Source organism: Nycticebus coucang, chromosome 5 (genome assembly GCF_027406575.1).
Source record: "Nycticebus coucang isolate mNycCou1 chromosome 5, mNycCou1.pri, whole genome shotgun sequence".
Classification (NCBI taxonomy): Eukaryota; Metazoa; Chordata; class Mammalia; order Primates; family Lorisidae; genus Nycticebus; species Nycticebus coucang.
The window spans coordinates 7,582,327-7,606,853 of NC_069784.1; the positions used below are offsets into that span (position 1 = coordinate 7,582,327).

A 24,527-nucleotide genomic window follows, 5' to 3' on the forward strand; every position below is an offset into this window, starting at 1 on the left:
TGGGCAGAGCTGCTGCCACCCTGCCATGTTGCCAAGAGAGATTAAGCCCTACTTTTTGTGTTATCAGTTCTTAAGTCAAAGTCCAACGTGGTATGTTAAAAGAGGAGTCTATAGATTGGTGTCCAAACTAAGGAACTGTTGAAAATGAACATGTCACCATTAAGAATTATCCCAGAAAAACAAGCCTAACAAGACTTATGGTTACATTTGCTAATCCTGTGCCCTGACTGCAAAGAGATCATGGAAAGTACATTTTCAGCTTCTATGACAAAATACGGTCTTGGCTTCTCATCAGTACTTGCAGTATAGGGAATTACCCAGAAGAGGTCATAAGGCTGGATAGTCCAAAGAGAAGAACAAATGTCTACTACTGAGTGAATAATTGAATTTTAAAGAACCTGTAATACAATTAATGAGATCTTCCTAAGGCTAAAGTGCTTTTCCTTGTCATCACAGCATGCTTTGCAGACTGCAGTACAGCAGTGCTCACTAAGGGCCTACATCAGAACTTCCTACACAGGGTCACAAAGTTAGTGATTTCAGGGGCCCACTAATATACTGAACCAAAATCTCTAGGAATGGTGCTCTGACCAGGATCTGTGATTATGAACATCTTTCAGAGAGAAAAAAAAAGTCATTTTGAAAGGAGATACTTGTATAATAATCTTTTGGATGCTTATTAGTTTCCTGAACTATTCCATTGTGCAAGGTAGATTTGATTAGCTGGGTTCCATATAATTTATAGGAGCTAGAAACAAAGCTAATAGGGAATGGAATAGAACTATAATTTTTTTAATTGGTTGCACCTAATTTCTTTTATTATTATAATTAATGGGCAATCTCCAGGAGTCTCTCAGGCACTTAAAAATGTCTGTGGTGCTATGCAAATGAAGGACGAGAAACAGAAGATTCCAGAGAACATCTTTTTTTTTTTTTTCTCTTGCTGTTGACAGTGAATGCTCAGGATAATGAAGATCACGTCCCACTCCATTTCTGTTCTCGATTTGGACACCACGATATTGTGAAATACTTGCTCCAAAGTGATTTGGAAGTTCATCCCCATGTAGTTAATATCTATGGAGACACACCTTTGCACCTGTGAGTATGATGTAGCATTCCGTAGATCCTCTGGATACACTGCATTTACCCTCTTACAATTAACAAACATATTTTCTTCAAATCTAGGGCATGCTACAATGGTAAATTTGAAGTTGCCAAGGAAATAATCCAAATTTCAGGAACAGAAAGTCTGACCAAGGAAAACATCTTCAGTGAAACAGCTTTTCACAGGTAAAAGAATATTTAAGTGCAATAGCCACTAATGTAGCTGACACCTTACGGCACCTGAAGTTGTGTACATAAAGCAGAACAAATAGTGGCAGATGCTGCCATCAGAGCTCAATAGCAGACACAGAGCAAAGGACAGGAGCCCACGCTAGACACACAGAAGAAAAGGCGGAGGCAGTTGCTGCAGGCAGCACAACAGCTGGGGCCAGAGCCAGATGCTGCGTTCCTGGCAGCAGCCACAAAGACAGGACTGATGTTGCCACAGCAACAGGCATCTCAACATCTGTAAGCACATTGCTTCTATTCCTCCTCGCTCTGTGGAAAGCTGCCAAGAAAGGCTGTGCCCATAATCCTCCTCCAACAAGAATCTCATTACTAGAATTCATCAGCATCAAATGTGACACTTTTTTCCTTACCACTTAAACCTTATGTGCAAATGTGTCTACCTACCTAAGACATCCATCTGTCAGCCTGTAAAAGCCTAGCCAGGGCGGCCATTCAGGTACTTAGGAAGGCTTTAGGTCTTTTCTAAGAATCCAGGAGGGCCTTTTGCAGTGTGCTGTAGGAAAACACGTCAAAGGAGCATCTGGGATTGGAAATGTTGCAATTAAAGAAAAAAAAGTAAAGCAAAGCAAAAAGAAAAAGAAAAGAAAAAGCTTGCTAATAACTCAAAGCCATAGTTTTTTTTAAATGTCCAAAAGCAAAGGGAATGATTTATAAAATTTAAACCCCTCATTTTTGATGGGTTGCTATTTTCTTGTAGATATGAAAGCATATTAACTAAATTTGGTAAATCTTGAATACAGGATCATTTAGCCATACATTACATTTCTTAGCTATTTGAAACCTCTACAAAGTGTGTTTGAGACTAATTTGGTGTTTATATGGTGTTAATATTGCATGGGTGAATAAGAGAAATGAGGAGATTCTTTTTCATACTGAACTAAAATTAAGCTTATACTTCTGCATTAGGCACAAACGTGTCAAATGTCACATTGATTTCCAGATTTTTCTTATCAACCACAAAGGGCAGCCAAAAGGCAGGTGAAGAAAAAAAACACCTTTTATGAAATGGTGACTATATGCCATTGATTTTCATTCATTATCTCATTTAATCCTTATAACCATTTTATAAAGCTGGATTTATTATCTCTATTTACAGATGAGAAAGTGGAGGCTCAGGGTAGCCAAGGAACTTGCCAAAGTTTCTTATAGCAGAAAATAATGTAGTAAATTCCTGCCTAATACCAAGTCGTGTGCTTTTCATATATTTTCATATTCTACTCCCAAAATATTTTGTCTGTTTTCCATACACTCAGCACCAGAACAAATACAAGAACTCTCCAGATCAAACCTTCGCCCAAGCACAGTCTGTCCCTGGAGGGCCAGTTGGCAGAAATGCATGTTCTGGTTGCTGGCATGCTCTTTCTTTGTTAGGTCATGCCTGTTGCTGATCCCTCAGGCTAGTTTTCAAACCATTTTTGCTACTTTGTGCAATAAAGTCAGAACCATTTGCAATCAGAAGGTGACCATCACCTCCAGAAGAATGTCTACATGAGAAGTGTTGTGAAGTGAGTTAACAGTATATACTGAATTGTTTTATTTTATGTACGCCTTTGGCCACTAGGAATAACATATTAACATTTTTATTTATCCGTTTTAAGTACTTACATATAAAAGAAATTCCCTCTGCAGGAGGAATTCATCTGAATAAAAATTTTTGTGTGTGCAAATTACACTTACCACTTTGCACATAGTAAGTGCTCAATGCATTTCTGTTATTGTTTTCATGTGTATAAGACATATACAAGTACATGTATATATTTGTACACACATATTACACACATGCCTGTATATATACATGCCTGCACAAGTGTACACATATTATGCATATATTTTAAATTCATCATTTTCTATAGTAGTTGCTTTTAAAATAAACAATGGAATATTAAATATGTACTTTTATGGGCCTTACCTACAATGCAAATGGTGATATATTGCACTGAGCTGGTAGTTTTTTAATCTCCCAATTATTCAAGAAAAGAGTTATTAAAAACCTACCTTTTGGTACTGGGAGGAACATTAAGATGACAAGATCCTTTTTCTCCTTAAAGGGCTGCGTCCTTGTTACCCTTGTTCCCCTTTAAGGGGTAAACAGAAGTGTATCCATTATCATGATGCAATGTTATAAGGAATTGAAATAGCAAAGAATCAGAGGAGACAGCAATGAATTCTTCCTTTGCCTCATAAGAATGCTTCATAGAGGGAGTAACAGTTTAGCTGGAAGGATAAATGGTATTTCATTAAAGAAAAATTATTTGGGTCTCTAGAACTAAGTCCCTGAGCCCTTCCTTTAGCCATGGTTTGGAGGGGGTTTGCATGAAGCCAGCTCCTTCCAGTTGCCTGTCATAGCTCTCTGGGGCTTGGAAATAAAGTATTGCTGGTGCACAAGTGGTGGCAAAGTGGAGGTATTTACTGTGAAGCTATGGGTGGAAAATATTGATGGGAATTACCAGTCAAAAAATTAAATCTAGTAGACATTTCTGGGTGTTATTTACCTTAAACACAATGGTGTCCTCTGTGTATCTTAGCTTTCCTAGTAAACAGTAGAAATCAGAATTTCAGTTAAGTTCCTCAGTAAATCTAGTCGTAAAATTCATCCGTAAAAAATCTTACTTTCTTTGGTTCCTGGAACACGTCCATTTTCCACAACAACTTTCTCAGAACTGAGAAGAGCTCACGATGGTCACTTCTGTGCAGTTTGTTGGGGGATTCCATAGCACTGATTCAGGGGAAATTCAGCAGTAATTTGCTAAAAAGGAAGATACCCCCTGTCAATATTTTGTAAATGCTAAAAATAAATTCCGAAGAGGTCAGAGGACTTGCCCAGGGGCCTCTGGCCAGTGTGTGACAGAGCTCTGAATTTTGAGTCTACAACCCTCAATAAAATGACAGGGTTGAGATGTCATTTCTGGTCAAGGAAGTCTCTGAAGAGACAGTGGATGATTTTTCCAGGAAATAATTTCAGACTGCACTCTAAACTTGACTAAAATCCCAAGAGCCTTCTGGATTCCTCACTCAAGTTTCTTACAGAGTCACTCCCAGGTCCTACAGCTAAATAGACATGGAAATCTTACAATACAATGTCTTTCCTCTTTTATTATAAAGAGCTAAAATCAACAAATACTTGACATAAAACACTGGATACTTTATACCTCTTTTCTTGAAGGTCCCCATGTGAGAAGCTTCAGGATTTTATCGCTGTGGCCCTTGATGTACAGCGCTTGCTTGCATTTTATCACTTTCTCCTCTCCTTTTCCTTCCTTCTTACGTACACATGAGCAACTGGTTCAGCACTGCGTTCATTGCCAGGGCTGCCATAAACAAAGCACCACAGATGGGGGGGCTTAAACAACAGAAATGTATCATTTAACAGTTTTGGATGGTAAAAAGTCCAAGATCAAGGTGTCAGCAGGTTTGGCTTATTCTGAGGCTTCTCCTCTTTGCTCAAAGATGGTTACTTGGTTGTGTTTTCACTTGTCCCTTCTCTGTACCATACATCTAATCCCCTCTACTTTTGAAGCACATCAATCATATGGCAGTGAACCCACCCAAATGATGCCATTTACACTCATTAAAGACTATCCCTAAATACAGTCACACTGTGAAGTTATGGAGATTAGGGCTTTAGCATACAAATTTTAGGGGTGGGCCACAATTTAGACTATAAGGCCCTTGCAAGGGCCTTATAGTCTCCTTATTTTGTATTTTTGCAGTGCTTGTACCTATGGTAAGAACATTGACCTGGTTAAATTTCTTCTTAATCAAAATGTCATAAACATCAACCACCAAGGAAGAGATGGACACACAGGTAAGATGATGAGAACATTGCTAGTTCCAGCTTTTTATCAATGCTCAAGTGCTATGCCAAGGGATAAGGGCACACTGGGAGAGGTAAACCCTAATGGAGAGAGGTATTCTATCAGCTGAGATCACTGAAAATTGATGGTGACTGGTGATAATGAAAAACAGACTGACTTTTGGTCAGTTTCATTATTGTGCTAAATTATCTACAGACTGTGAACCCACTTAAAGCCCATACCAGGGACAGACTGACCACACCGCCCTGCCCTTGGTTTGGTGGTCAAGAAAAAATACCTGCTTGATGTCTTTGTTGTTTTACTTGCGTAGAGATGCTAACATTTTTTTCTTGGTAATTACAGTAGATGTAGAAATACTAGAAAATGTACTGAGCCAAAGCCAGTTTGTATAGAAAATTGAGGGGAAAAAATACTTCGTTTGTTTAAAGCATTGTCTTTTTTGCTCAATAGTAAAGTTAATTCTTCACCAAAGAAATCATTCATTGCATCCTATCTTGGAAACAATGCTGTTATGTGGTGATAACTTTATTTTGAAAATAGAAGTACAGTTTTTCTCTATTCTCCTTTGATTCTTTCCGTTCTTTTCCATTATAGGGTTACACTCTGCTTGCTACCATGGTCACATTCGCCTGGTTCAGTTCCTACTGGATAATGGAGCTGATATGAATCTAGTAGCTTGTGATCCCAGCAGATCTAGTGGTGACAAAGACGAGCAGACATGTCTGATGTGGGCATATGAAAAGGGTATAATTTTAATCATTGCATCTCTATAGTGATGCTGTGCATAGATGATGGCAATTCATTAATAATTTCTTTGCTGTGGTGACTTGTCCATCCTCTTTTCTTCTATAGATTTTTATCTGAGTCTCTGGGGCCTTGGTCAGAGTGCCCAGTAGACCATCATTAGAGAAGGCAACTCTTGGGGTGCAGATGAGCTAAAGACATTCTCAGGATTTGTACTTTAGAAAGGAACGGTCACATTTCTAAGTATTAGAGAAACAAGATTTTGCTATGTAATGACGGCAGAGTGGACTTAGAGCTAGACATTATCTTTATTTAGGGCTATTTTGATGTGCTTTTGAATTTTGTAAAAAGGGAATAAAAGCAAGGAGGAAAAAAGGAACATTTGTCAGATTTAATCACGACGGCAATGAGCTAGATAATGTGAGGGTTCCATTGATGCGTGCCTAAGGATAAACGTTCTTGAACTCTGAGTGGTGAAAGGTTAGACTCTGGAGTGAGAACACGTGGGTTTAAATCAGCCATGTCCTCTGAACTCATGGAAGTTATCTAATCTTGCTGAGATCCACTGTCCTCATCTGAACAATAAGTAAAACAGCAACTTCTACTTCATAAGATTATAAAATTAAATATTATATACAAATTGCTTAGGACAGTGGCTGGCACAAATAAAATAACATGTAAGTGGCAATTTAGGTAATATAGAACAGCATATATTATCATTGAAATTGTGGAGTTATAACTGAATATTTAAAATATGCCAAACTAAAAAACAATTGTTTTAATGGTAACATTTGACGACTGCATTGTCTTTTTAAGATGTTTAAAATATACAAAGAAATGTATATCTTTTTGAGTGCTTGAATCCTAAAAGATCATCCTGAAAAAGGCAGTTGCTAAGCTGCAAGATTTCTTACTCTACCAAATAGATTTAAGCAGTTTTCTACATAAAGGGGAAATGAAAGTCCATCAGTGTGAGGGGAGAGGGAGTTGGATGGATGGAATTGGAGTGCTATTATGAGCATAGTAAGCACACAGACAAGGTGAAGGGAAAGCACCCACGTCTGAAGACTGCTAGTGGAAAAGTGATAGGGAATTGCTTTAAAATAGACAAGTGAATAGACGTAGGATATTAGACAATGAGTTAGATGTGGGCCTGCTGTGTTTTTTACTTTTTATTTGGTATTATGTTAATACAGATACATGCACCTTTGCACATAAGGCACTTGGTCTCAGCCAAAAGGTCAAGAAGCGATACCTTTGTCCATATGATAATGAATTTTCACAAACTCATCAACACCCAGATGAGGAAAACGCACACAACTAGGACCCTAGAAATCCCGTTTCCACTCTCTTCCAATCACTTCCCCAAGGAGGGCACCATTGCCTTCTTGTAGCATGGTTAGTTTTTCGTCTTTCTGTACTTTGTATCAGTGGAATGATGTGGTGTGTCTGATTTCTTTGTGTCTGGCTGTCTTTGGCCAACAACTTATGAGATCATCCTAATCACCGTAGCAGTCGTAGACCACTCACTCTTATTGTTGTATAATATTATGTGATTATATCACAATTTACTCATTCATTCTCTTCTTCATGGGCATTTCTATAATTTTCAGTTTGGGGCTATTAAGAATATTTTGCGTGGCCAGACATGGCAGGTCACACTTGTAATCCCAGCACTCCGGGAGGCTGCAGGGAGTAGATCACTTAAGCCCAGGAGTTCGAGACCAGCCTGAGCAAGAGTGAGAACCTGTCTCTACTAAAAATAGAAAAAATAGCTGGGCATAGTGGCACAGGCCTGTAATCCCAGTTACTCCAGAGGCTGAGGCAAAAGGATCACTTGAGCCCAGGAGTTTGAGGTTGCTGTGAGCTATGATACCACAGCACTCTACCCAAGGCAACAGAGTGAAATTCTGTTTCAAAAAAATTGAAAAATATTGTGTCATGAACAATCACATACACAAGTGCATGTTTTTGTTTGTTTGTTTTTTGGAGACAGAGTCTCATTTGGTCGCCCTTGGTAGAGTGCTGTGGCGTCACAGCTCACAGCACCTCCAACTCTAGGGCTTAGGCAATTCTCTTGCCTCAGTCTCCCAAGTAGCTGGGATGATAGGCTCCCGCCACAACACCTGGCTATTTTTTTACCCTTGGTATATGGGGCCAGTGCCCTACTCACTGAGCCACAGGTACCCCCTACAAGTACATATTTTTAAATAAACGTATAATTATATTTCTGTTTGGTGAAAGGTCCCCTATTTTGTATTTTAAAAATTCTAGATGGGTCTATTTTTGAGTATAGAAAAATAGACTATATTGGGGAATATTAAATATTCTGAAGTCTTGGGAGGCCCTACTAAATTCTGTCTATTCAATACGTTGCATTTATTCAAATGATTTTCAGACAGTGTTCTCTTAAGAATGTAAGTGTCAGGGTGTGACTGTGTACAAAGCATTAGTCTTCCAGAAGGCGACTCTGAAATTGCTGCTACAGCTATCTCTTCATGGGGGTTGGCTTTGTTTGTTTCAGTTGATTGAGAGCGATAGTTGAAAACTGGCTTTCCCTTTATTTTTTTGTGGCATCCCACACTTTTATGAAACAGTTATTCAACATGTAAGCTCCTAAGATTCTCTACCAAATGACAACAAAGATCTTTCTGTTTACAGGAATTGCCCACTGGCCTCTGCAACATATGCCATATTTGTCACCCTTATTTGTTCAAACTAGCGTGCCAGGCATCAGCGCTGCCTTCCATTATTACTATGAATTTTAACAAATTGAATCTTAGTGCTCAGGAGACAGATGGATGTTTTGCATATGTTCTGGGGCAAAGCAAGTCAAACAACAGAATGAAATTGTTGCTATTTTCTCTCACTAGAGAAACGTTGTGTTGTTTTCATGTGTTCAGAGAATATCAAAGTGGCCTTGTGATAGAGAAGTGCTTCCCTTTCTCCCTGAAACAGTTGCCACGTGAATACTAAGGGTGATAGTACAATATGCCATACCAAGGGTTTTCCTGAGCAATTTCAAGAAGTTGAGGAAGCACTAAAACCGCCCTTTGAGTTCTCTTTTTATCGAAGAGATAACACAAGAATGGCCCCATCGTGATTTATCATGTACTTTATCCTATCATGAATTTCCCAACCAGGCCCTGCCTATTTGAAAGGGAGTACATTTGCTCAATTTGAGGAGCTCGGCCTACTCCAGCCTCTTAATACAAAACCGTGCAGTGTTTTTCCATGCCACTTGTTTCTCAATGGTTCTAAGCCAATTTTATCACCTGACTCAAACTAAATTTTACCTGACCTTTCTGCTATTTTGTTACAGCACATAGAGGGGCGCTTTGGAGTTCTGTAAGAGTTATCTACTCTTTCATGGAATACTTTCAGAAAGAGTACTCACCAGGTTCCCAGGGGGATCAGATATGAAGAATGCTTGCTATTTGCATAGCCCTTTTAACCTAAAGGTATAAAAATCAATCTTGGAAATAGTTTTCCTGGTGCGTGTGATTCTATACAGGTTAAATTTCAATATTTCTCTGACAGACTACTTAGAGCTCCAATTTTACAGTATTTAGACTACTTCTCCTCCCCAAGTCTCCCCCCACCCTTCTTTTGTACTACTCCTTCTGAAAGGTAGAAATAGCTGTTTCTCTCACTTGGATTTGTTCAGCCCTTTCCCTGTGGTATAAAGGACTTGTATGAATCAATTTAAATTGGCCAGAGAAATAGCCAGCAGCCTGCTTATGCTCAAATCCTCAGCCCTAATCACCAGTACAGAAAACCATTGAAAAGACCTGCACGTAATCTTACATCCATTGCATTAAAGATGAAACTGCCGGATTGAAAAGATCTCAGCCAATTAGGATTGAACACATAGCTCAATAGTGTGTCTGGCAGTTAGATTTGAAAAGGCCGCCTTTGACAAAGGAAAGCACCCCTTTATGTCATGCTGTTTAGGGTCAGAAAATAACCCAAACTAGAAACAGAACTAAAAACTCTTTGTTTGCTTCTGTACCGATGCCAGTTAAAGTAATTTACAGAGGCTCCTATCCCAACATCTAATTACCGAGAATACAATATTTGTATACAGCAGAAACATCCTAATTCACAGTGACAGGGAACTGGAGTTAGAGAATTAGTGAGTAAGTAAGCAAAAACAATAAAAATCAAGGCCCCTGGACCAAGATATATACTTTGTTCATTCCTTCTGACAAGTGTAGTACGGTGTGAATTATTTATAGTAAATGTACTATAGCGTATTTTCTAAAAGTAATGAAGTCTTACATTTGTGAGTTTCTATAGTTTTTAGCCAATAAAAAGTAACTGAGAGATGAGGATGGCTGAGAAGCAGAAGTAAGAAGAGATAGATTCGTTAAATTATTCGATACATTTTCACCGATGGATTAGAAGTTCTCAGGGTTCTTTGATATTGAATTCTTACCTATTTTGAGTTTATTTACTCAGTCACCTAAACCTGTTTAGTATGCAATAGGGTACTGTGGGTGGGACTGAGGAAGAAGGCTTAAACAAAAGATTCAAATGACATTTCAAAATCCATATGTGATTTTTTTCTCTGTATATTGGTCACATTCGTACATGTTTAGTTACTCTCTTTTAAAAATAAGTAAAATAACTCCAACTATCATTAGAATGGGAAGAACATTTTATTGTTTATGGAGATTATTCACAAAAATATTTTTGAAATATGATAAGTATCCAAGAATCCACATACTTAAAATGAATAGAAGAGAGCTTACATTCTCCTATCCCATATGTATATACATGTGTAATATAGTTTAATTATTAAATAACCCTTTAGTTGGTATTGTCTTTGTATTACAAATAAGGAGTTTGAGACTTAGAACTCTTAAGTCATATTTGCCTGACCTACACAGCTATTTAGAGAGCTGGTAGCACAGGGAGGCCTATCTTACTGCAGAGTGGAAGCTTTTACAAACGCACCGTAAAATCAGATCTGTGCTGAAATTCCAACCTCATTACTTAATGAACTTGGGCAAATTGTTTAACCTCTCGAAGATGTTATCCCTTAATTTAAAATAAATAAATTAATAACCTCTTTACAGAATTCTGATGAGGGTTAAGGATAAGATACCCATGCTTGGCACATAACAGATTCTCAACAAAAACGGTGGTGGGTATTGTTGCTGAGTGCAGAGAAGAGAGTCAGTAAAATCCACATACCTCCTGAATCCCACAGTCTTTCCTAATTCTCAGCATTCTTTACTGAATAGTAAGAAATCATGACATGGGCGGCGCCTGTGGCTCAAGGAGTAGGGCGCCGGTCCCATATGCCGGAGGTGGCGGGTTCAAACCCAGCCCTGGCCAAAAACCACGAAAAAAAAAAAAAAAAGAAATCATGACATATTAGGATGGTGGGCCTTCTCCATAAACCCTAATGAAAGGTTACATTCCTGCCAAACTCTACTGGACAACCCTGGCATATATGAAAGTATGTGTTATTTTGTTATATTGACATTTCTTATTTATGGCTCAAGTACCATTAATTTTAAAATCTCCTGACTGAAGCAAAATCAAGGAGGTTTTGAGAATCACTAATTAGAATATTACGAAAGCAATTCATAGTCACTGTTCCAATATGCCTAGTTGCCTGCCAATATATATAATATTTTAAAACTATAATGCAAATGTGCAAGCCTCTTTCCTACAGTAGGGTTTTCCCTTACAGTTGAGAAGGAATGTTAAAAATAATTTTTAATCATGTTTTCAAACCGCTATACCTACTGATGGCTAGATTTCTTTACTTGGGTATCTAAGGGATGTGAAATCTGAACAAGTCCAAAATTGTTTTTCTTCATCAGTCTATTCCTCCTACTGGGTATCGCTGTTTGAGTCTATCGTTTAATGATAGGACTATTAACTTTGTCACCTAAGTCATAAATCTTGACTGACACTTGACTACATTTTCTGCCTCAATTTCCCCCAACCCATATTCATGCAATTGAAAGTCTCCTTTACTTTACTTAATACGTACATGTTTAGTTACTCTCTTTTAAAAATAAGTAAAATAATAATAAGTTAATAAGTGCATTTAAATCCATCTTTTCTATTTTATTTTTATTATTATTTAACTTCAGATTCTTGCCATTTTTCTCCTGATCTATCTTAATAGCCTCATAAATGGTCTTTTTTTTTTTTTTGGTCTTCACTTTTGTTTTTTTTTAATCTGTTTCCCAGCTGTAGACTGAGAGACAGTAGACTTCAGGTGAAAATAAGGCCGTATTCTCCCATAGCTGAGAACCCTCCTCCAACACAACTGTCACCTAAAGGAAGGAAAACCTAGTTCTACTCTCCTTGTCTCTACTTCCAATTCAACATACATACATCTCTCGGGACATTAATAATGCTGATCAATGATCACCTTTACTACATAAAGGACACTTTTCTTATGAATTTAAAAATATAGAAATCACACCTCAGATTCCTGGACCTAGTGTCCTCATCAGTTCTAAGATGATTTTACAGAAGAAAACACATTAAGCATTCTGATAGCAACATAGAAATTGGAGGGTGTTTTTTAATAATTTGAAAAGAAAGTTTTTTAACAATTTGAAAATTCCTAGATAAGGGTGAGAGTTAGTACCTAAATGCCAGTGGAGTTTATATATCCAAGTTCTGACTCACACTGTTTGCTCTTTCCCGCGTCTCCTAGGTCCTGCTTCTCATCCATCACACTCCTGCCTTAACTGCTCTGTAGTATGAATTTGTTTTTAATTTTTATGTCAAACTGTTTATTTGACTTTAGAATCTCATGGGAATATGCACATGAAATTCTTTCTAAAATATTATGGCTTAGTGAAGCTCAGTTTCACAAAAAGTGTCTTGCTAATTTTCTGAGGTGTTTTATGGACAAAGAAAACTTTACAGATTTATATGTATTTTGCTGCATCAGTAAATGGACCATTAACTAAGGCCTACCTTTAACAGAGCACTCCTTTGAAAGTTTTATAGGTATGACATATATGTAGATATTTGTAAGGGGTTTTAATTTTTTTTTGATGGGGTGCTGTGTGAATCTTGTATTTATAAATGTAATGAAGGTGTTGACAGAAAAAATATATACAACTTTTATAAAGGATTGTGTACTGACTGAATACATTTAAAAGAAAATATATTTTGAAACCTGTCCTGCTATGAACAGAGATAACATATCTTTTTACTATGCTGTTGGTTTTTAGGTTAAGCTTCCTAATGGATAATAAATTTGCAATGGATAAAAAAAAAAAAAAAAGAAAACGTCCACTTGTTACAGGGTACAGAGACTTCTCTGCCTCATGTACTTCCTGCCTCTCGTGCCTCATCATATCCAGCCACTCCTGTCACATGGGCGATGCTACGGCCTCAGCCGTGGTCATGTTCACTAGCCGTCACCATCCACTGTGTTCACGCTCTGGCGTGCTAGCTCTGAACTCTTCATCTGTATCAACTTGTCCAGGCCACGAGAGCCCTGAGGGCCGTGTCTGTTCACAGGATAGTAACGTGATGCTGCCGTTCATCCCTACACAGACGTATTGTTCCATGTTCTCAAGACTTTCTCTCACGCCATTCTCTCTGCCTCTCCGTCCTTTCTGTCCCCTTCCCCTCGATTCACCCTTTAAATGTCAGGGTCTCATTTTATCTTCCAGACTCTCTTCCAGAAAGCCTCCCCTAATCTTGGAGCTTCACACATGCTTCCCTTCTTTATGTTTGTCGTATCACATGCACATCCTGATCTCTGTGTTTTTACCACTTCATGCTAACACTCTCTACCTTACCAAACTGTTAACGTCTTTTTTTTTTTTTTTTGCAGTTTTTGGCCAGGGCTGGGTTTGAACCGGCTACCTCTAGCATATGGGGCTGGCACCCTCCTCCTTTGAGCCATAGGCACCACCCCAAACTGTAAGCTTCTTGAGAGCAAGCATGTGAACATTAATCATTGTTTTATGAAAATTTGAATTCAATGGATAAGTCTTAAGAAATCCTTAATATATACTTATTGAAATAAAATAGAGAAAGAGAAGGGAGATATTTTAGACTGAGCATTTGATTCCATGGTCCACTAAATGATATCTGGTGAGTTCTCAAGACTGCTAATTACCACTGTTCTGTTGTCCCTGTGGCTATTTCTGTAAATATCATGGGTTTCTGACTAACTGCACGGTCTTAATAAGTGAACAGAAGATTGTAAAGAATGCTCTAATGTTCACCTTTCGGTGCATTGATAGTGCAAAGATTTTCCCTCTGGCTGGCTTATTTTTCCCCTCCCTTTTTGCTTAATTAACTCCTCCTTATCTTTCAAGCTCATCTTAAAAGACAGGTCCCAAGGCACTCCTTCCTGACTTCCCCAGACTGCTCTAAGATATCAGCATTATGTGTGTTCACATCCTCTATCTTTCCTTCCTAGAACTTGGCTAGATAATATTTGAATATAATTATTTTTTCCACTGCACAGCATTCATTGCAATAGCAAAGAACATAACTATTTCAGCAGTGTATCTTTCATGCCTAATACCATTCATTTATTCAGCAAAAATGTATTGCCAGCCCTCTGTGTGATAAATGTTGTATTAGACATTGAGGTAAAACAGTGAGTAAGACAGAGATTATCTCCCTGCTCGTAGGAAGTTTACATTTCTAGCTGGAAGAGATAGGCCACGAGAAAAAACAAACAGAAAATACTGAATAGCAGTAAGTTCTATGAATAAAATAAATAAAAGAAATAAATAAAAGAAAATAAAATAAATAAATAAAATAAAATAAATAAAAGGAAATAAAATGGTGAAGAAAAGTTTCAAAGATATTTTAGACACTGTTATGAAAGTTTTGAGATGCACAAAAATTAAGGAATGTAAAATCAGCATGGATGGAAACAAATGAAGGCCTCCCGGTAGCACCAAGCAGTGAGCAGGTTGAAACTTGCCCTGATGAATCTCAGACAGAACACTGTTGACTGTTGTTTTGTGAAAGTGAAATAATGGACCATAACACAGTCTGTCTCAAAACTTTCGTAGTGACTCACATATATAATAAAATTCAGCAGGATGGTGGCTGTGGCTCAAGGAGTAGGGTGCCAGCCCCATATACCAGAGATGGCAGGTTGAAACCCGGGCCTGGCCAAAAACTGTAAAATAGAGCAATCATGGCAGGCCTCCCTGGGAAGATGTTATTGGAGGTAGGCCCCGTATATGATACTCTCTTGGTGAAAGCGTTCATGTTTGTGGATTTTTATTTCAAGGTGTAGAACTAGTGGCATTCTGACAAGAATCATGGGTAAAAGGGAATATGAGTTCCTGCCTTGCGAAATAAACTGAAGACATCTTTCAGACTTCAGACCTGAGCAGATAAAGCAAGACAGAACTTTTTGTTGCCTCTGATCTAACTGGACAGTGTTTAGGACGAGGGCTGTCAGGAGGAAGCTGAACCCTGGAAAGCATCCCCGGAACCCACTCTTCAGTACTTCTGCAAAGGGAGTTGTTAACATGAAGGGAAGGGGAGATATCAAATACTGGGCAAAGTCTCATACACATCTCATTACTTTGAAGGTTTTACTCTTTCAATCAGGGGTAAAGCAAGGCCCAGACTGCTCTTATGGTGACCTGGGCACATGGGACACTGGAGATCAGTAAAAATTCCTTGTCTGCTGTAGTCGAGATCAGATGTCCACTTATCCTTGAACCTAAAGTGCCTCAGAGTCACAAAGTCAGGGGGATCTTAGTACTGATGTAATTTGACATTAATCTCCATATCTAGTTTCCAAAATAATTCTCTGGCCAGCGCCTGTGGCTCAAAGTAGAAGGGTGCTGGCCCCATAAGCCAGAGGTGGCGGGTTCCAACCCAGCCCTGGCCAAAAACTGCAAAAATAAATTAATTAATTAATAAAATAAAATAATTCTTACAGCCAGGAATTAATATCAGCATCCATTGTTTCTGAGTTGAACTTGGGCAGAGGAGGGCAGAGGAACAACCTCAGCAGGAAATATAAAAATTGTTCTTCTCCTTCTCAAATAATCGTGAAGCCTCTGTTCTGTACATGACTGTGCTGCAAATGTTGTTTTTGTACAGCCTTTGGGTTGATTTGTCATCTTAAACAAAACCTGGGTTTTAAAATGAATAACTATTCAGAAGGTTAAAAGCAAAGCGTTTTGAAAGGGAAAAGAAAATCACATCAAATGGAAGGATTAAAGGAGAACGAGTAGACAAATTCAAGGCAAAGTGTGGAACTTGGAGGATATACTCAGGACTGGACGAGTGGGGAGCAGGAAATGAAAGAGGTTCAAGCCTGCCAGGAGCATCACGTTTACCCAGACGGTCAGGTGCTGCGTGGAAAAATACTCTGAAAGTCCAAATCTTTATTATAACTGCATTAGGCTAATCACAAAGCAACCCCCTGTTCTGGTAAAGTACGTGGATGTAGATAGTAAACCATTAGATATAGGAAACATTTTATTTAATTAGTGGAAGTTTGATTATCTCTGGGCGTGTTCCATCGGCGCGTCTTGCTTGCCTGGTATATCCATTGTCAGGAATTTGGCTTCACACGTCCATTTAGTGAGCTCCATTAAGGTATTTCTCTGCTTAGCTCCTTGCGGCCAAGAGTCTGGAAGCCGGCTTTGGTGGGTTTTCAGGTTTCTTTGCATATACTTCTGTGGCTTGTCAGAGCATTTCTAGCAGTGGAGAATTTCCCATACGTGGGTGCCTTAGCTCACATTTAGCAGGAGGTGGGAAATCAGGCGGCGATGCCTTCCAGAGCTGAGGAGGCCTCTTGGCATTTCCCTGGCAGCCTCATGCTTATCATCAGCCAGAACCCAGGCACTCATTAGGCTGTTGATGAAAAGCATTCCAAAGAAAATGCCAGCAAATTGTGCCACTGTGCTGGCAGGGAATGAAAACTGCTCAAAGCGAGTAGAGCCCAGAGAGCTGTTGCAATGATAGGTAACATCAGGGTGTGATCACTGACTCACATTGGCGTCCGGAGTCAGGATGCAGCTTTCTGCTTCCCCGGAAAGCAGGAGGCCCTCCTGTCCATCAGCGCCTGGCCCCTGGGAGTCAGGCTTTGCCGGGCCTGGGTAAGGGTGAGGAACGTGGGCTTCTTTCTTTTCTCAGTGGAATCTCGCCTATGAAAATCAGAATTATTTTTAAGTTGTTGTTTTTTATTTTTTCCTGGCCCCAAACACTTAAGACCAAATTAAGTTAAAAAAAAAAAAAAAAAGATTCCAAAAGTCCTGTAAGTCCTATTAAAGCAGAGTCAGACAGCACAGAGGGCAGAAGACAAAACCTTAGAACCTACGAATCCAGCCAAAGACAGACGGAGGGTATTTTAATTCCAAGGGAATTTTTTGTTGGTAGCAATACTTGTATCCTGAGGTTAAAATAGCCAACAGAGGGAGCGGGGAAGAAGGACAACAGAAGCCAGGACCGTCATGCAGGCAGGGCGGGCTGAAGTCTTCACCCCGCCGGGTGTGGGAAGCAGAGGAACGTCCCCCAGAGATGTCAGGTCCTGTTCACAGAGACTCCTGACTATGCTGCCTTACCTGGCAAAGAAGAATAAAGGTTGCTAATTAGCTGGCTTTAAGACTGGAGATTGCCCTGTATTATTTCCATGAGCCACTTGTAATAACAGAGGTCCTTAAATATGGACATGAGAGGCAGAGGTGGAGGTCAGCATGAATACCATGTGAGGGCTCAGAAAGGCATTGCTGGCTTTGAAGTCGGAGGAAGGCAGCCTCAAGCCAAGGAATGTGGCTGGCCTCAAAAAGTTGGAAAAGGCAAGGAAATGGATTCTTCCCAAGGCCCTCTAGAAAGGAACGCCTTCCGGCTGACCCCTTGATTTTAGCCCAGAGAAAACTAGGTTAATTTTTGACCTCCAGAACTACATGACAATAAATTTGTATTTTTTACATCATTTTATTTGTGGTCATTAACAACAGCAGCAGTAGAAAATGAATACATTGGTATTTAGGAGATGTGTCTGAAGTTCCAAAAAGGCAATTTCCAAGTTTATGTACAATTCTTTGGGCAGGACAGTAAATGGTGAGCAGTGGCAAGATTTAAAAGGCACATTTATGTGTTAGAACTGTAAGACGCATTCCATACTTCATCTCTGCTAATCTTTACAACATTCTTACAAGGATGTATCATCGTTTCTAATGTGTAGTGGAGGATCTTTTTATAAAGTAAAACATCAGATTAAAATCTTCCATTGGTTCTGTCTTACCTAGATGAAAATCTGAACTTGTAATGCTAAGCTATGAAACTCTACTTCGGTAGGACTCAGGGTGTAGGCGGCTTTAGTGTTGTCTGGGACTTTGTTAGGTGAGCAGTGGCCAGGCCTGCTGCAGACTTTCTCAGTCAGAGGCTCTGGGGTAAAAGCTCAGGAATATGAGTCTTTGCTTGCACTCCCAGTGACTTTTATACATTCTAAAACATTTGAGAAGCACTATTGCACATGCTGGACACTCACACATCTGCTGCAGAAATGTGAGAAAGCCACTCACCAGCCAGAAATGCCCAACTTGCTGGGCCCAAGTGCTCTCTCCTTCCCTGAGCGTGTCATGTTCACACCCATCTTGGGACTTCTGCATAGTCTGGGCCCTTTATATATTAGTCTCATCCCTTAAAAATGTGCCTATTAGCTAATATCTTTATAGTCTGTTGAGGTTTCCCTGTCTGTGAGTTCACGAGAGCTGAAGAAAGAATGCTAATGGGACTGGCACCCCAAGATTTCCTCATAACTATGCCTATGATTTGAGATGATAAGAGACCCACTTTCATGAACAGAAAACTGTAGATGATAAGAAAATAGACATCAGTTCTTAACTATGTACATTTACATTTTGCTATCAGTTTTAGCAATTGTAATCACCATGCTTTTTTTTTTTAATCTGTGCCTTGAAGAATCTCACCTCTGTTACCATTGGGAAAACTTTTAGTGCTAGTAAATACCATAGTTTTTCCATCTTATGATCTTACTGGCGCTATTCATTAAAATCCTTTTTTGAAAAGAGGATTTAATAAGCAAATATTACTTTCAGAACATATTCTGTATGTTAGCTGGTGTATGCTGACCCCGTGTTCATGATGGATCCTTTTGCTGGAGAAGCACATATGTTGTTCCAGTGCCTGAAGTTTGCCGTGTTTACAATGAGTCCTGTTGTATTTCACAGGTCTCCTGTCAAGGTCGTTAAGGCTAACTGTTTTCCTCTTTTATAAATTAGCTTCAGTAGATTATTTATTATAGTGAAAGCATTGAAACAGTATCAAAGTTTAATTCTATTGAAAATCATAGCTTTCCTCTGAGGAATATTTAGCATTTTTTTAACCTTCACAATAAGCCCCTATGGCAATCAATACACCCAGGACATTGGCAATGTTATGTAATAGAGGAATGTTTCTTATGTAACAGCCCAGGTTGGGCATTTCTGGCTGGTGAGTGGCTTTCTCACAACTTTTAGGGCCTTGGAACCTTCTGCATTTAGCCACCAGGAGAGCATAGAGAAGGCTCACCATATGTCTTGGAGGGGAGGCGCTCATCTTCCCTTGGCTAGGATATGTCACGAGGCTACAACCGTCTGCAAGATGGATACAGAACTGTCATTCCTGGGTGGGCAGCCATTCCCAGTCACAAAATTGCTCAGTGAAAGGGAAGAACAACTACTGGTGGGATGCCAGCTATCTCAAAAACACCTGTGTAAATTATTTTAGTACCACATTAGCCTGCAGTTGTGAACGAAATGCAAATGAGTGATCACAGCCGGTACATCTCACTTTCTGGGTACCGCCTGTGCCTTTCTCCCATTCAGTGGTACTCTGCTTGTATACTCTCAGAGCACCTAATGTTTCCACATTTAGAATGTCTCATTATTCTTAAATTATTTATTTGTTCTACTGCATTGTAAGCTTGTTAAGGGTGGGACCATAAAGTTGTCACGGCATGCCCAGTACCCACCATGATGCCTAACCTAGTCCCTCACCTACAGTGGAGGCAGAATAGATCATTTTGAACCAATAAAATGAATGAAAGTACTAAATCCCTATTGCAATACATTATCTTTTAAATAATTTCTTAACTTGTAAGAACTACCTACAATCATTTTTTTTTTTTTTTTGGATTTGAGGGTAGGGTGAATAATTCAATCAAAAATTAAGACCCCTTTGTTCTTTTTCTCTTTTTATAAAGGACATGATTCCATTGTCACCCTCCTGAAGCATTATAAGAGACCACAGGATGAACTGCTCTGTAATGAATACTCTCAACCTGGAGGAGGTACCCTCCTTTTTAATTCAGCTTTCATTGTTGTACAATATTGTGTAAAGACAAACCTGTGTTTCTGTTGCCAGCATTCTGGGGCTGGAGAGAAGGACATAGCCTATGCCGATTAGCTCTATGTTAAGAGACCTTATGTTTGGGTAAGGCTGAACATAAAGAAGCTTTCATCTAGGCTATTTTCTATCTCACCAGTCTTCAGTTCCTCCCAGTTTAACATCTCCTGATCTGGGTGTTTATGAGGCTTGTTCACGACTAGGAAGGCCGGGGTAAGCTGAGAGCAGTCATTTTCCATTTCAGTAATCTATTACCGAATACTTATATCCAGACACAAATTAAATTTGCTGAAGTCTGCTACAACTTGGATTTTGTTTTCAATCTTTTTATGTACTTTCTAAATAAATACTTGCAGTACAGTTTCAGTATCCAGAGAAAGATTTGAGCCTTAATCTATAGCTTTACTTGGTTTCGTCACCTGATTCTTTTTATAATGTTGAACTTTTATGTAGAAAAAATGATTGCTATTTTCAACTGTCTTATATAATTTGACTTCTAGACGGCTCCTATGTGTCTGTTCCATCTCCCTTGGGGAAGATTAAAAGCATGACAAAAGGTATTTACAGGATGGGGCAATTGTTATATTTTATTACTTAAGCTAACTATTGCTACAAATATGATAACATTCAATTTTGTTTTACATATTACAAATGATGAGTATTTTACAGGCATAAACAATATCGCCAACAGACCATTCATTCCATAATTAGTTTTACCCTCCATGATTTTTCAGTAATAAAAATATAACAGTGAAAATCTCACATGTGTTAAAAATCAAATTGTCATAGTGCTATTTAGATATTTTTTTCATTAAAATGAATTAATGTTTCCTTAAGAAGAATTGGAAATAGGTTTGCCTTAGAAGAAATATTTGAAGAAATTAATTATTTTTCAAAATACCCTAAATAAGTAATACTTTGAGAACTTTTGTGAAAGTACGATACACATAGAAATTAACACCCTCGGACAAAAAGAGTGAAAAATGTGATTCCATTGTAAAGTTATATTTAACCGTTTGGAATTTGAAATGTTTTAAGATTACTTTTTGGTTTTGAATGTTTCCTCAGAATTTTTCATATGCTGATTTCTTGCCATTTAATTGACATCTCTTTAAGGATTATAGTTGTTTAGCTAAACCTATTGAGATAAGTTGACGGGCTTGACCAGATTAGAACGTTTATCATGATGTGATATGGACGACAGTCCAGGGTTCCCCTGTCATGTAGGCAAGTGGGCGCATCACCAGGTCAGGTATTAACCTTTACCTCTGGTAACCAAGAGCAAGTACTGAGAACTGGCCTGCCTTTATTGCAGTGGGACAGGCTAAGAAATAAGGTGTTAGTATCTTTTAGTGGTCAATTACAGTTGAAAATTAAACATTACTAGGAAATGATGTTTTCAGTTAGGTATATATGTGCGTGTGTGCTTTTTATCTTCAAATATAAAATAACAATTCCTTTTTGCAGAGAAGGCAGATGTGCTCCTCCTCAGGGCTGGATTGCCTTCACATTTCCATCTTCAGCTCTCGGAAATTGAGTTCCATGAGATTATTGGCTCAGGTAACCTAAAAAATTCAGGCCTGCTATAGTGTAATGAGTCCCAGATAATATGTGTTTAATTATTTCTCTTAAACAATTTTAGGTTCTTTTGGGAAAGTCTATAAAGGACGATGCAGAAACAAAATAGTGGCTATAAAACGGTAAGCAAGCCAACAGAAAAATTTAGCATCCAGATGGACTTGTGAACTTTGAAAAGCATACTCAGGGCAGCCCACCTGTTTAGAGCCACCTGCTGACCAAGGGTCTCCTGTTGCTGCCATTTCCAGTTACCGAGCCAACACCTACTGCTCCAAGTCAGACGTGGATATGTTTTGCCGAGAGGTGTCCATTCTCTGTCAGCTTGATCATCCCTGTGTCATTCAGTTCGTGGGCGCCTGCTTGAATGATCCCAGCCAGTTTGCCATTGTTACTCAGTACATCTCAGGGGGTTCTCTGTTCTCCCTCCTTCATGAACAGAAAAGGTACGTGACTCTTGTTTTGGTGCATCCTTGGGCGCATTGGTAGAGTTACTCACGCACCGCCACAAAGGCTTTCCGATTGGATGGATCTTTACCCTCTGAAGTCTCTGGGTGCTTCCAAGTGTAGCATTTTAAATATGGCTGCTAATTTATGCTTAATAATTATGTTTCATTGAATAGAAACACCCCATGCCTTCTTAACAAGAATTCGGTTGAAGGTAACAAATTCAAGAAATTTAAATTGGTAACTGAAGCTTAAAATAATTAGGCTAAATTTGACACACCAATAAAGCAGATATATGTGAGCTCAGAATAAAATAATTCCCAGGGGTTACAGTATTCATAAAAGAAACTTTTAGGAAAGAATGATCTTGACCAAATCTAATTTGAATCCACTTCCTAGGTGGATGCATATAATAATTAGGATGTGGTTTCACTCACTGATTAAAAATAGATTCCATTTTTTCATAGTTACAAAGAAATGATTATAATATTACCAATAAGTTATAAAGCCAAGTGTAATATTTTAAACAAGAGGTGCTATATATTTGAGTAGATCTATACTTAAACATTTTCTGATATATAAAAACTATTTTCCAGATTTGTTGAATTTTTAGCATAACATCAAGAAAGGAAAAGGACTGAAATTACACAGAATAACAAGTCTCGAACACCATTTATTTTAGAAAGATATGGTATTGCCTTTGACCATTTCCTTCCATTAAATCTATTTTTAAATTCTAGGATTCTTGATTTGCAGTCTAAACTAATTATTGCAGTAGATGTTGCCAAAGGCATGGAGTACCTTCACAACCTGACACAGCCAATTATACACCGTGACTTGAACAGGTATTTTTTTCCCTATATAATAAACTTATAATTGTATAACTGACTAGGCGTCTAAGACAGATTTCCATGAAGATACATTTTAGATTTATTGCAGATCAGGGTACTCTGTGGGTGAGAAGACAGGCAACCAGGAGCCTAAGTGACAGAGTTTTGCCATTGTCTTTTATGAGAATAGAAGGATGTATAATTGCTTATCATGGATCTTTCAAGTCTATGAAGAATTTCTAGACAGAGAGCGATGACTGTTACGATGCACCAGCTGACTAATTTTTGGGTGAGAATATCCACACTGAGACCATTTAACTGATTACATTGCAGTGCTCACGTAATAGACATCCTGCGTAACAGCCCCTTACGCAGAGATCCTTGACAACACTCTTCTTGTGATTCTCTAATATAATTCAGTCATCACAAGTACTTCAAATTTTCCAAACAATTATTTTTATTTATTCTCATTTTGAAAATAAATAAGTGGATGAATTAGTTAATATAAAATATTTGTTGATTGCTTGCTACGTCACAAGGAACCTGAGGCCTCAAGCCACGTGTGGCTCTCCAGATCCTCAAGTGTGGCCCCTCGACTGATTGCAAATTTTGCAGAACAAATCCTTTAAGTAAAGGGGATTCAGTCAAAAGACTCTGCTCAAAGATCCAGAAGACCACATTTGGCCCCAAGGCCATGGATACAGCTAATAATGACAGACCAAAGCATTTTGTGGAGCAGACTTTAGTGCAAAATAAAGTATTTCCCAAGTGTTCCTGCCCATACAAATCATCTAGTGGCCTTCATTAAAAACAAAATAAAACAAACAAACAAACAAAAAAAGATTCAAAGACTGCCAATTAATTGTAATGATCAATCAAGGAGAGAAAATTTGGCTCTCGGACAGTTGTTCTCAACCCTGGCTGCACAGAATCTGCAAGAGCACTTTGAGAAAATCTTGATGCTGATTAAATCAAAATCTTCAGGTGTGGGGCCCAGACACCACATTGTGAGAGCAAGCACTCCAGGTTATTCCAATTTGCAGCCAAGGTTGAGCACCACCTTCTAGCCTGATGCCAATTACCCTTTTTAACCATGTATTACACGTTCTCATCCCTTTCTGCTGCCAGAGTAAAGTTGAAATGTCAGGGAATCCAGTTGCAATGCAACCCAAAATGCTTTGAAAATCATTGCCGTAAATACAGTATAATCATTAATTCATTAATTTATTCACTCATTAATTCAATAATGGATGCACAAGATAGAGGTCCACAGACCCATAGAACTTATGGCACAGAGTAGGTCCCAAGATCTAGCAGGTTCCATGATATTAAGCTTTTGCAGAGCAAATAATTTATAAATCATAGAAGGTACTATAAAGTTCTCAGGCGTGTAGAATCTTTATAGGTGGCCAAAACAGAAATAAAAGTT

General features: G+C 38.6%; 1 protein-coding gene across 1 annotated transcript in view; it reads left to right on the forward strand.

The window, feature by feature from the left end:
• The window catches only part of TNNI3K (TNNI3 interacting kinase), a 251,733-nt gene that overhangs the window by 87,218 nt on the left and 139,988 nt on the right, over positions 1–24,527 (forward strand). The window contains exons 7-16 of the mRNA XM_053591701.1: positions 954–1,098; positions 1,186–1,290; positions 5,064–5,158; positions 5,763–5,912; positions 20,104–20,190; positions 20,747–20,803; positions 21,714–21,806; positions 21,889–21,946; positions 22,073–22,267; positions 23,009–23,113. Of these exons, the coding sequence (XP_053447676.1) occupies positions 954–1,098; positions 1,186–1,290; positions 5,064–5,158; positions 5,763–5,912; positions 20,104–20,190; positions 20,747–20,803; positions 21,714–21,806; positions 21,889–21,946; positions 22,073–22,267; positions 23,009–23,113 (1,090 nt within the window). The remainder of the gene's footprint in view (positions 1–953; positions 1,099–1,185; positions 1,291–5,063; positions 5,159–5,762; positions 5,913–20,103; positions 20,191–20,746; positions 20,804–21,713; positions 21,807–21,888; positions 21,947–22,072; positions 22,268–23,008; positions 23,114–24,527) is intronic.